Consider the following 11938-nt stretch of genomic DNA (forward strand, 5'->3'; position numbering starts at 1 on the left):
CACACACACACACACACACACACAGAGAGAGAGAGAGAGAGAGAGAGAGAGAGAGAGAGAGAGAGAGAGACATGGCCCACCTGAGCCTGCTGATTTCATATTAGGCCTTTACCTTGGCTGGGTCTCCCTTTATTAAGTCCACCCTAACTTAACGCCTTCAACCCCTCCACCCAGCTGTCTCTGCCTCCTAGACGCCACCCTTATCACATGCCGACCTCACGCCACCTCATTTCCCCACTTTCACCTGCCGTGCGCAGGACTTCCTTGAGCAGCTTGTCACACTGGGCCTGGGCGCGGTGCAGCAGAAAAATCTGTTCCTCTTTGGTAAAGACATCATCAGCATCCACCTGCCAAGCCAAAGAGCAGACTGTAGGCAGCTCTTCCAGGTGAGGCAGCTGGTCCCAAAGTCAACCGACCTCCCAAGGGATGTCCCCCTTTCCAAAAGTCCTCCCTCTAGAGGGAATGTGGGAAGTCTGCCCCATGGGGAGCATCTGACTTACAGAGCTCCCCTTTTAAAGTTCTGAAGCCATGGCAACACTAGGGCTGGGATGGGCCCTTGCAGGGAGGAGAAGGGGTGGGGGCTGTCCTCTGCGTGTCCAGCAGTAACCCGGCATCCACTGGCATTCTTTGTCTAGTCCATCCCCCTGAGGCACATGGGAACGGATGGAATGTCCCAGGATGGAGCCTCACAAGATCCTGGCTGCCTGCTGGGGACCTGGAGTTGGATCTGGAGTGCTGAACTCTGAAGAGACAAACTCCGCCTGGATTCCTTCGAGTCTCAAGGCCTCTGGGGACCATGACAGTCACCATTTTCCATCCTGGCCCAGCATCCAGTCAGTGCTTTTCCCAGTAAAGGGTTAGGGTCTCATCCTCCCTTCTTCAGGTCTCAAAGAGGGAGAATGGAAGAACTTCTCTTTGAATAGCTAGGGGATCGCTGGGCTGTGCAGGACCCCCACACACAGTTCTAGGGGAGTCGCTGGGCTGTGCAGGACCCACACACACAGTTCTAGGGGAGTCGCTGGGCTGTGCAGGACCCCCGCACGCTGATCTAGGGGATTGCTGGGCTGTGCAGGACCCCCGCACGCTGATCTAGGGGATTGCTGGGCTGTGCAGGACCCCCGCACGCTGATCTAGGGGATTGCTGGGCTGTGCAGGACCCCCGCACGCTGTTCTAGGGCCGGGCATCCCACCGGAAGCTCCTCCACCCTAGCAGATGCTGTGGAGATGTGTGACCAGGCACAGGCCTTTGCTCTTGCTGACCTCCCTCTGAAGGAATTCCTCAGTCTCTTCTTTCCACTCTGTTCACCCACTGGGACCCAGTCACATCATTTAACCAGGGAAAAGGGAACAGCGGAAGGGTAGGGAGAGTATCTCGCTGAACTGGTGGTTGCTGGAGAGAATCTGAACCTCCTCTGACTTAAAAGCTGGGGCCAGTGTCCTGCCTGGGAGCAGTCCTTATCCCCACCTTGAGTATGACCCTTAAGGGTTCACACCCCGGGATAGGTGTGATGCTCTGGGACAGCCCAGGGCTGTCAGATCTCATGGCCCCTGAGACGCCCCTAGAAAGGCTACCTCACTCTTAAAACTCCAGAGAACACAGCCTGAGCTCTCTGAACAGGCAGCGAAGCAAGCCCGTGCCCGGCCATGTGGGCAGGTCTCTTTAGTAAGGGTGGAGCTATGAGGGGCAGAGAATTTGGAGGCGGGTCAGAGTGGGGCCGGGCCGCCGAGAAGGGGCGGGCGGCCTGGGTCAGGGAGTCCGGCTGCTGAGAGAAGTTAATTGACCGCGTCTCTTGGCGGCAGCAGCTCGGGCTTCCAGGCCAAGGAGTCTCCAATTGGCTCCGCGGAGCAGAGTCTTGCTGGTTTTGCTTAGCCGAGGAGCGCGAGCATCTTTGCGCGTGCGTGTGACTGGCCGTGCACCCACTGTCGGGCCAGGGTGTAAACTTCTGTGTGCCCCATTTCTGTAATGCCTCACATAGGAACCTCCTAACACGTCTATTTGGGCCCCGGAGCCTAATGTGTTTGTGAACATGCATGTGTACATGTTTGTGGTTGAAGGACTATGTGTGGGCTTCTGGGTGTGCTGTAGAACTTCTCAACATGCATGCCTGTGTCTGCTGCTTCCGGAGCCTGGATCCGAAATGGACTCTCGGGATTCAGCTGGCACTAATGCATAGGAGTCCCAGGAAGGCTGAAGCGGATTCCAGTGTGCTGCTGGCCCAACGGCTCTAAACTCCCACTATTCTAACCACACCTACGGCAGAGCTGGCTGGGGCAGAGTGAGTGATGAGGACCAGGTAGGACAAGCTGACTTGCTAAGATCCAGGGACCTCCAAAGCCACCCTGACGCTGTCCTTATGTGTCTGCCACTGGGGATCCTGTTACTAAAGGGTCTGATTCTTACCCACCTCACTCCTATTACAGCATCTACTACTCACTACCGTCCATTCTGTCACTGCAGTTAATAACTCCATCAACTACCACCTTTCCATTAGCAGCAACAGAACCCTCACCACAGCCAGTGTTCCCAGCACCGTTGCTGCCAGTACCATTCCCACCATAACCACTACTAGCACCATTAATATAGCCATCATTACCATCATTGTCACTGCCATAATTGGGCCAACACCATTACCAGATCACCGAAAATCATACCACCTACCACCATCTATCTACCTCGCCACCATCAGGACCAGATCCACCATGCCAGCATTAGCACCATCACCAGTATTACCACCTGCCTCATAACCACCCCGTGACACCTTCCTGTCACTTCTCCCTTCCACTTCCTTCTGCCCACCTCCTCCCCTCCTGAGATATTTGATTCATCGTAGTTTTCTCCCCGTTAGTGGAGTGCTTTTGAGTGACTGACTGGTCCTCCCCTTGGTCTCTAAAGACTTGCTGATGCATTAGCTTCCTAATGGCCTGGCTAGCCACTGATGTGACCAGGGAGTCGAAGTTGATGGCTTAGATCAGAGCAGTCATGGGTTGAAAACTGTCCAGCTGACAACTAGAGACTGACCAATATGCCCACTCAGGGGCCTGGAGCGGGGGTGAGAGTGGGGTGGCCATTTAACCTTCCACCTGTTGTCAGCTTCCTCTTTTGTGGTCTTCTCTGGACTGGGAAGGCCACAGGCTCCAGGCATCCTCCTCCATAAGCCTTCATCCCCAAGGATATCCTTCAACCCCAAGGATAGCAGCCCCATCTCTTCCCTCCCTGGGCATTAAAACCTATTTCCCTGTCACCCCAATCAGAACAGAGCCGCCATGTGCTAGGGTGGGCAACCCTCTACCCAGGGAACAGCTCCTCACCGGGAATGCCCAGACACCCTAACTCTTTCAGCTGCACCTCAAGGACTCCCCATTAACCCAGGAGTCCAAACCCCACCTCTACCATTGACTGGTGTCTCTGGAAAGTGGCTTAAGCCCAGTGCTTTAGGTTTCCTGTAAAATCAGAGTAATGGTAAGGGTTTAACCGAAGTACTGCATCAAGAGCCTGGGCAGGGCAGGCTAGGGGAAAGCTGGCTGCTGTTACAGCTACTGTGAGCAGAGGGGCTGACTCACCACTCCACCCCACCCCAGCCCCTTTGTCTGCAGGGGTCCACAACAAGGGGCTGGTTGTCTGTGGGGCCCTAGAGAGAACGGAGGGCCAGGAATGGAGGCAGTGCCAGGTGAAGTTGCCTGGATAGCTCCCTGAACTCACGCCATCACTCAGGGTCGCTGCCAGACTCCCACGTTTGGGTTGGGGGTAGACAAGATTACCAGACCTCTATCGTGCTGGAAGCAGGACGAGGGGGAAACTGCTGATGACTCGGACTAGCCAGACATCAACACTGTCTGATGCTCCCTTCCCCTCCCCAGCCCAGTCACCCCCTTCCCTTATAAGAGTGCTGCCTTCTTGGCATGGCTCCAGAGTACGAAAGACTCAGATCAGCATCTTCTTAGATCCAGAACCTGCATCTTGGGTCTCAGAGGCAAGACTAGGGACTGGGTCACGGCCAGGTGCCACTTAGTCCATACTCACCAGCGAGAGAGTCACCAGCCCTGGCACCAGCTGTCCTGCATACTGTCTTCCACCTTGTGGATTAGGGCCAACAGTTTCTCTGACCCACCTAGCACTGTGCCCCCCCCCCCCCCCCAGCAGCACAGCACCTTCCCATGCACACACAAGCATGTCTAGAGTATGGACTTGCAGGGGCTGGTGTCATACAACTTCAGCCCTGATCTGGGAAGACAGCCTGCAGACACTGAGACAGGTCTGTGAAGCTCCAGGCAAGGCGCAGACAGATAGGGACTGAAGCTGGCATGTTACTTACAAACCCAGATGTTGCTGAGCCCATGGCAGAGGAGACGCTGTCGAGAGACCTGGTGTATTCTGTCATCCCCAAGCTCAGGTGAGGTCTCAGTCTCATGATCTGAGACCTTCCAGCTCTGCACACTGAGATTACAGGTAGACACCGCCACTGGCTTAGATGTTCTAATTTCATTTAGCTCCCAGGGAGACCAGGAAGTACACAGGTGTGTCCAGGCTGATGACGGTGGTGATGGTAGAGACAGCAGTCCATACCATCACCCAAACGAGGCCACTTCCCCAACTTCCTCTCTTCACTGCCAGATTCTACACATTGGCATCTGTGATCTCAGACTTGTCAAAATCCTACCCCTCCAGACAAAACTGGAGGAAATGAAATGAAGGAGTTTCTGCTTCTGTGCAAGGGGCTTCTACGGCATAATGTTTTCTTAGCAGGATGCCCTCTTGGGTCACAACAGTAACCCCCTTGCCAGTGTCAGCCTGGTCCCCTAAGGGACAGTATGCTTTGCTTCATTGCCTGCCATTGGAGAAGACAGATATATCTGGTGTTTGCCCCTGGCTGGCCTTGCCCCACAAGACCCCCTTTGCTCACGTCGACCTCACCTTCTGCTGCACACCCAGTTCAGAAAAGGGAGACTGAGGCCTAGATGGTAGTTTGAAGAGGGCCAGGAGCAGAGCTAAGGTGCACAGGAAATACACAGCTACATGGGTGTCGTGGCACCAGCCGCCGTAACATCATCTCTCCAGCACCCTGGATTGTATGTAACCTTTGCTGCATCGAGCAAACATACACAAAAGGGCTTGAACCAGTGGCAGAAGTAGCCATAGAAGCAATAGGGCCACTGATGTTGGGATGCAGCTGACCCTCTAACTGGGCAGAGGACAACTGGCCTTCGGTGCCACGTGAGGATGTGAATGACTCCCGCAAAGAAAAGAGAAATACTTGGCTCTCAGGAGATCCCCTTGTGACCTTGTGGCCTTCCTTCACCCCTTCTCCAGGTTCCACTACTGGGACCCATGCTGGCACCTCTCCTGTTTCCCATGCCAACTGGCGGGGGACTGTTCTCTTGTCCCTTGCTGCTCTCTGTCCATCTGGCTGGCCACGGCAGGCTGGGACGGGCTCCTCATCCTGCCCCGCCACCACTGACAAGTGCTGCTTTTCCTCCCCCTTGCCAGGCCTTCCTGAACAGGCTGCCTGTGTTTGGGGCTGGGAGGGGCTGGGGGGAGGCACTGTGACGCCTCTCATCCCAGCCAGCCAGCCAGCGTGGCCGCCTTTGGGGCAGGCGGTGGGATGGAACCTCGGATGGCAGAGTTGGCTGCTAGGACAGGGTGGATCTTCACACGCAGCCTCTACCTGAGCTAGGCAGGAGGACCAAGGCCCGGAAGAATGGGATGGCCTAATCTAACCCTAGCTGGGTCAGCAGAATGGGATCCCACTAGCTCTCAGCTTGGGCACAAGATTGGCCCCAAGCTGGGGTTCTAGAGGGCTTGGGAGGTCTCCAATGTCTGACCCTGAGCAGATTTTGCACTGTTTCCTAGTCACTTTAAAGACAATTTCAAGGTTCTGCAAAAACCCCACCATACCTTTTATTTTTCCTGGGCTCTCTGAAATAGCTGCCTTCCTGATGTGGTAGCTGGACCGGGGAGTGTCCCCAGAAGGCCCACAACAGGAATCTGGGGGAGGCTGCTTGACGCCTCATTAAAACATTCCGAAGAAAACCCAAGTTCCCGGGAGGGCCCGTGCCCCCCTTCCACTGCTCTGTCCTCGGGCAGTCTGGGAGTTGGGGGGTGGGGGAAGAGGATGTGTTTAAGGGCAGGTGATATAAAAAGCTTCGACAAATCAATACAAGCAGGATAAATAATCCATAGAAAGATGGGTAATGGCTCTGAGAGAGCTCAGTTGGGTAATAAACAAATATAAAGTCTGAGAATCACTGGCAGAGTGTAAATTAAAACGAAGGGGACGCCGCTCTTCACCTATCAGAATGCTAAGATGAAACCCAAGGGCCCTCACTGCATCCTGTGAAACAGCGAACAGGGAGAGGGCCCCTGTGGTCAGTCCTGGGAAGTATAAGCCAGCACAGCTTTTTAGAGGGCAATTTGGTGCCTATTAAAATAAAAAATGTGCATGTTCTCAAGACCCAGCAAAGACAAATTCTAGAAATATCCTACCGGGAAATGGTCACATGGTGAACCAAGAGGGCATTTCAAGGAGCTCCTCTGCCACTATCTGGAATCTCTCTCTCTCTCTCTCTCTCTCTCTCTCTCTCTCTCTCACACACACACACACACACACACACACACACACACACACACACTAGGGGAGGATGTGGAGAAAGGATCTGAACGTGTATCCCTCAGGGATGTTTAACTAAGTTCATACTTTGGAATACTATGCAGGAATAAAAAGGGCTTGGAGAGATGGCTCAGTGTTTAAAAGCCCTGGCAGTTCTTCTAAAGGACCCAGGTTAGATTCCGTGCACCCAGATGGTGGCTCATTACTGTGTGTAATTCCAGTTCCTGGGGCCCTGACACCCTCTCTTAGCCCCCTCAGGCACTGCATGCACACGATATACAGACGCACACACAGCCAAAACAGTAAGCATACAATGAGATAATTTTTTAAAAAGGGATTTGGAGGCTGGAGAAATGGCTCTGTGGTTAAGAGCACAAACTGCTCGGGCAGAGGACCCAAGTTCTGTCCCCAGCACCCACCTCAGGCAGCTTAAAACAGCCTGTAACCCCAGCTCCAAGGGATTCCTACAGGCTCCCCTCGGCACTACATGTATGCACAAAACTTCATGTCAACACAAGAATATACAAATACTTAAAAACATTATATATATTTTTAAAAATTAAAAAATATATATTACATATATATTACATATATATTTTTTCGAGACAGGGTTTCTCTGTGTAACAAAATATATATTTTAAATGATTTCTACTCACAAATGTAAAGCTACACTTTTAGGTACAATTATGCCTGTGTCACACAGCCCCACAGAGAAGCTCGCTGAACTCATTTAACAACAAACAGAAAACAAGACACATCCATCTACTTGCTATGTATACAAGAGGTGCCACTTGAAGCACAGAGAGAGACAGAGGACTGTCCCCAGACTCCCAGAATGTCTTTCTCTAGAAAGGGATCTGGGGTTTGACCATGCCCAAAGAAAGCTTCTGTTTGCTCTGAACCATTTGTCTTGGGTTGAAGAGACGGCTCATTGGGAAAGGTGCTTGCTGCTCACAACTGAGGATTAAACCCACATAAAGATGAACCAGAGAATCCTCAGAGGCCTGATAACAGCTAGCCTGGTGTACACAGCGGCAGGCCAGATAGAACCTTGTCTCAAATAAGACAGGAGGTGAGGACAATACCCAGGCTGTCCTCAGATCCACACATGCACACACACGACAGAGAGAGAGAAAATACAAACAATGTGCTCATGTATTAGTCATGAAATAAACAAAAAGGTAACAAAGATTTCATTTTTTTAAGAAACTCCAAAATGACACACAGGGACCTCTTACCTGAGTTCACCTTCACTTAGCTTAGAGGAGAGAGTCCTCTGTAGATGTCTGAGTCCTGGGTTCAATCAGATCCCAGTTCTGCCGGTCTTACTATGTTCACTTCAAGGTCATTTCCCCCTAACATGGCTTGGACACTGGGTGGGGTGAGAATATATATCAGGTTCTAGCTAGGACTCTATGGAAAGCTACTGCTCGATAAATGGCTTTTCTTACTTTTAAAAGCAAGCACCTTGGGCTGGCAAGATGACTTAGCAGATAAAGTGCTCGCCATCTGAGCCTGAGACCTAAGGTCAACGCCTAGAACCCACCCGGTGGAAGGCGAGAACTGACTCCCCAAAGCACTCGTAAACACACACACACACACACACACACACACACACACACACACTAAACATTAAATAAGAAAAAGTGCCTTCCGAGCTGCCCCCACCCCAGGCTGGCTGGAAGAGACGGCCTGCACAGTCAGCCTAAGGGATGAAGCGCCCTACCCAAAGGTCATAGCCTACACCCAGGTCTGCCTCCCTTCCGACTGTCACATTCGTGAGAGTGGAGGATTCTCTAGGGTGTCCTTAAGGTAAGGAATCTCAAAGGACAAGACCACCCTCTTGCCTGCTCATAAGCTGTGGGCCGATCCCTTCCACTAAATTCATTCCTTCAATGCTCGTCTCTGGGCTACCCTTTTCTGTGAGGCACAGACAGATCATCTGAGTCCAGCTGTAACTAGTGTTCTCCCAGTGGGATGTTCTTTGGTCCCCCAACCAAGGTCACAGGAGAAGTGAGCCTGGCCTTGGATATGGCTGAGTAGGCAGTCTATATTTTACTGATAGCTGAGGTAGACGGGTTTCGTCCATACCTGTACACATCTGGACGCAGGAGAGAGAATGGGCAGGCTGCCAGTTGTTTGCTGACTCCAGATGAGCCTAAGGATCCCACAGGATGGTGAGTGGGTCGGCCAGACCTGTCCCTTGGACTACAACCCCTCAGACCTGAAGCAGGAGATGGTCCAGCGCACGCACATGCCCCAGCAAGGTCCCTGCACAGCCATACTGGCATCTGTCCCGCCTTCAGCGTAGGATCCTCCTAAACCAGGAAAATTCTCTGCATAGACTTCAGCTTCTCTATAGAGCTTTCTGGGGTCCTAGGGGCTCCATACCACAATGCAGTGAGGTACAGGGGTCGGCACCCAGTTGACGTAAGATAGACAATGGTCACAGTGGGTCTGGGCAAGCTCATAAAAATTTGGGAAGACACCTTTCTCAAAGGGTTGTTGGGAAGATTAAACTAGCTGACGTGCATAAAGTGCTTAGAACAATGGACTGGCAAACAGAAAACACAGAAGCATTTGTTAAATACAAACAAGCGAACAATAGACCTGTGCACACACACACACTCACAGGGTGACCACATGCACGCACAGACACGCATGTACAACTGTGCTTCCCTTGGAGTCATGTGCAGATTCACAGCTTCAGGCACATGTGGACTAGAATACACATGATCCCACGGACTGACCCAGATGCCCACAAAAACAAACGGCACACATCAGGATACCTTTCCCATCCGCCGGTCTATCCCCATGCACATGTATGTGGACCCACATAGAAGTCACTGAGGATTTTTTGGCAAATAGTCCTGCTGCCCATGCTTGGAGCACCCCCCCCCCGAACTTGTTCCCCTGTGTGCAGGCTCCTTTCTGGGGCAGCCCTTGGCTTTGGTAGTCCATTACCGGACTAGAATTGGACGGGATGGACCCTAGTAAACAGAATGCTGGGGACCACAGAAGAACATCAAACTGCAAGGATGTTAGGCAAATGTTTCTCTCATGCTCTCTTTTCAAAGATGAGCAACTGAGGTGTGGGGACAGACAGTCCAAGGTCACACAAGCTGTAGACTGAGCAGAGGAGTCCCAGATTCGAGGCTCTGTCCCATGAAGGAAACTGCTTGCCTTGTCTCTTTAGACCTGGGTCAGGGTTGGGGTACAGGGGCAACAAGACCTTAAAGTCAGGCACAAAAGCTGATTCAGGAATATGGGATGGGAGAGGATGGAAAATCTCCCCTCTCTGAGAAATGGCTCCCAGCCCCTAACCCAAGATGGGGTCATGATTTCCCTTAGTGTCTCCAGCTCTCGGTCTTTGCTGTTCTGAGTCTGTCCCTGCTGGGGTCGGATCTCTCATCCTAACCCTTTCTCTCTCTCTAGCCTGCTACTTACTATTCTATCTCTCGGTCTCCATTCTCAGACCATGCACTCTACCCCCAAAGGTCAGCTCAATCTCCAGACGCCCCAAAGTACATATCTTCTGCAAGGTGTACTGTGAGAAAAGGCTTCTGGAGACCTCCATACCACACCCACCTCCCTGGGCAAACAACTTCCATTCGGGTAAAACTGTCCCATTAGTGCATACAGCTGTGTATCTGTGGGGTCTCGAGAGCTGGAGGAGGGCTCTAAATCCTATCCTCAGTCTATCCATGTGATTTTCTGACTTCTTGCACACGGCTTTGAGCGCGGGGTGCAAACAAAACTTGCGAAAGCAGAGGCCCCGAACGCTGTCTGTGGGACTCCACACCCAGAGAGCCCACTGGATCACACTGTCACCATCGAAAGAGATACATACGACCAGAGCCGTGTGCTCACACAAGCATGATGTAGGGAAACTCCAACCACAGATTTCCAGACCCAGGACCCCAAGCCAAGTCTTCAGAAGTGGGGGAACTTCAGGCATCTGGAACCTACAGTAAGACACCCCAACGAGAGCAGGCACCAGGATTCCTGGTTCAGAGCGGGGGCACCATCCCAAAGTTCAGACATTTAGGAGAACCCAAGACTTTGCGCCTACACTCGCCCCAGGAACTCCAGAGCAACTCCAGGATTCCTGTGTTTGAGCGTAGACCGAGAGGGACTTACCAGCGCATATGCGGAGCTGAGCACTGGGCAGCAGAGCAGGAGCGCCAGGCCGGGTGCGATCCGGGCGGCCCCCATCTCCACCGCCTAGGGCCGCGTCCCTCGGGGCTGCCGCCGCCGGCCCTGGTGATGGTTGGAGGGTGCAGAGCTGTGTCAGGCCGGGCCGCCCCGCCCACACCCCGTCCTAGGGGACCCCGGCGTCCGGGCGGCCCGAGGCCCCGGAGCCCGGTGCGGGGCCCATACGCCGAAGGCGAGCTAGAGAACCAACCGGCGCAATGGAGAGAGGGAGGGCGGAGGGAGGGAGGCAGCCTGAGGCCGGGCGGGCGGCGGGCGGGCGCCGAGCGCTGCTGAGCGGCCTGTCTGCCTCGGAGCGGAGAAATCACATCCATATGGCTGGGCCCCCCGCCCCCGGCCCGCCCCCCGCTCCCCTCCCGCGCCGCCTTTTCTTTCTTTCTTTCTTTCTCTCTGTCTTTTTTCCCCCCTCTTTGGGGGAACTGGGAGCCGTGGCTTTCCTCCACGCCCAGTGGGGGAGGGGCGGGGGAGGGGTCGGGGTCGCGGTCTGCGGGGGGCGACCAGGCTGTTATTTTTAGCTCCGCGGCAGTGGGCAACAGGGGAGTCGGGGCGGGGCAGGGGGCGCGTTTTGAGTTGCGCGGGGCGTGCAACTACGGGATGCCATCCCGACTTTTGCAACGACACTGAGCCCTTCGGTGTTCCTGCCACCAGCTCCGGGCTCTCCGGCGGCACTGCGGCCCGGCTCCCCCAACCCAGTCTGGACCCCCAAACCCTTAGCAGCCACCTCCTGCACCTCATTTCCCATCCTCCTAAACCGTGCCGCGTGCGTCCGAGCGGCACGAGCGCTCCTGCGGCCCCGAGGCTGGGGCAGACTGTCTGCTTGTCAGTCGGTCTTTAGCTAGCCTTGTCCCCCTCCCCTCCGGACATCAGCCCCCCTCCCCCGACCTTGGCCTCTGCTATTCCAGCGGCCCCAAGCTCGGTTTCGGTCACTCCCTCGCTTCCTCCTCCCCTCCTCTACGAAAACATTTGCAAGTTTCCAAAAAAGCCACCGAACTGCGCGGCAGCGGGCTGGCGACTCCGCCGGGCTCCGAGGAGGCGCCGCAGACTGACACCGAGACCGAGCAGCCGGGCCCGCCCTGGCCGGGCCCCGAGTCGCTGCTGCCCCACTCCGGCCTCCCGCGCCC

At 54.1% G+C, this 11938-nt stretch overlaps 1 protein-coding gene across 2 annotated transcripts in view; it reads right to left on the bottom strand.

The window, feature by feature from the left end:
- Pth1r (parathyroid hormone 1 receptor) overlaps window positions 1-11938 on the bottom strand; it is a 21371-nt gene that overhangs the window by 9133 nt on the left and 300 nt on the right. Inside the window, exons 2-3 of one of the 2 annotated variants that reach the window (XM_026779440.1) lie at window positions 10746-10865; window positions 245-347 (exon numbers count right to left, since the gene is read on the bottom strand). In XM_026779440.1, the coding sequence (XP_026635241.1) occupies window positions 245-347; window positions 10746-10820 (178 nt within the window). In that variant the 5' untranslated portion in view covers window positions 10821-10865. Of the gene's footprint in view, window positions 1-244; window positions 348-10745; window positions 11003-11938 lie in introns of those variants that run through there. The other variant, XM_005347999.2, reaches the window with a different exon arrangement.

This window comes from Microtus ochrogaster, chromosome 5 (assembly GCF_000317375.1).
Source record: "Microtus ochrogaster isolate Prairie Vole_2 chromosome 5, MicOch1.0, whole genome shotgun sequence".
In the NCBI taxonomy this organism is placed as follows: Eukaryota; Metazoa; Chordata; class Mammalia; order Rodentia; family Cricetidae; genus Microtus; species Microtus ochrogaster.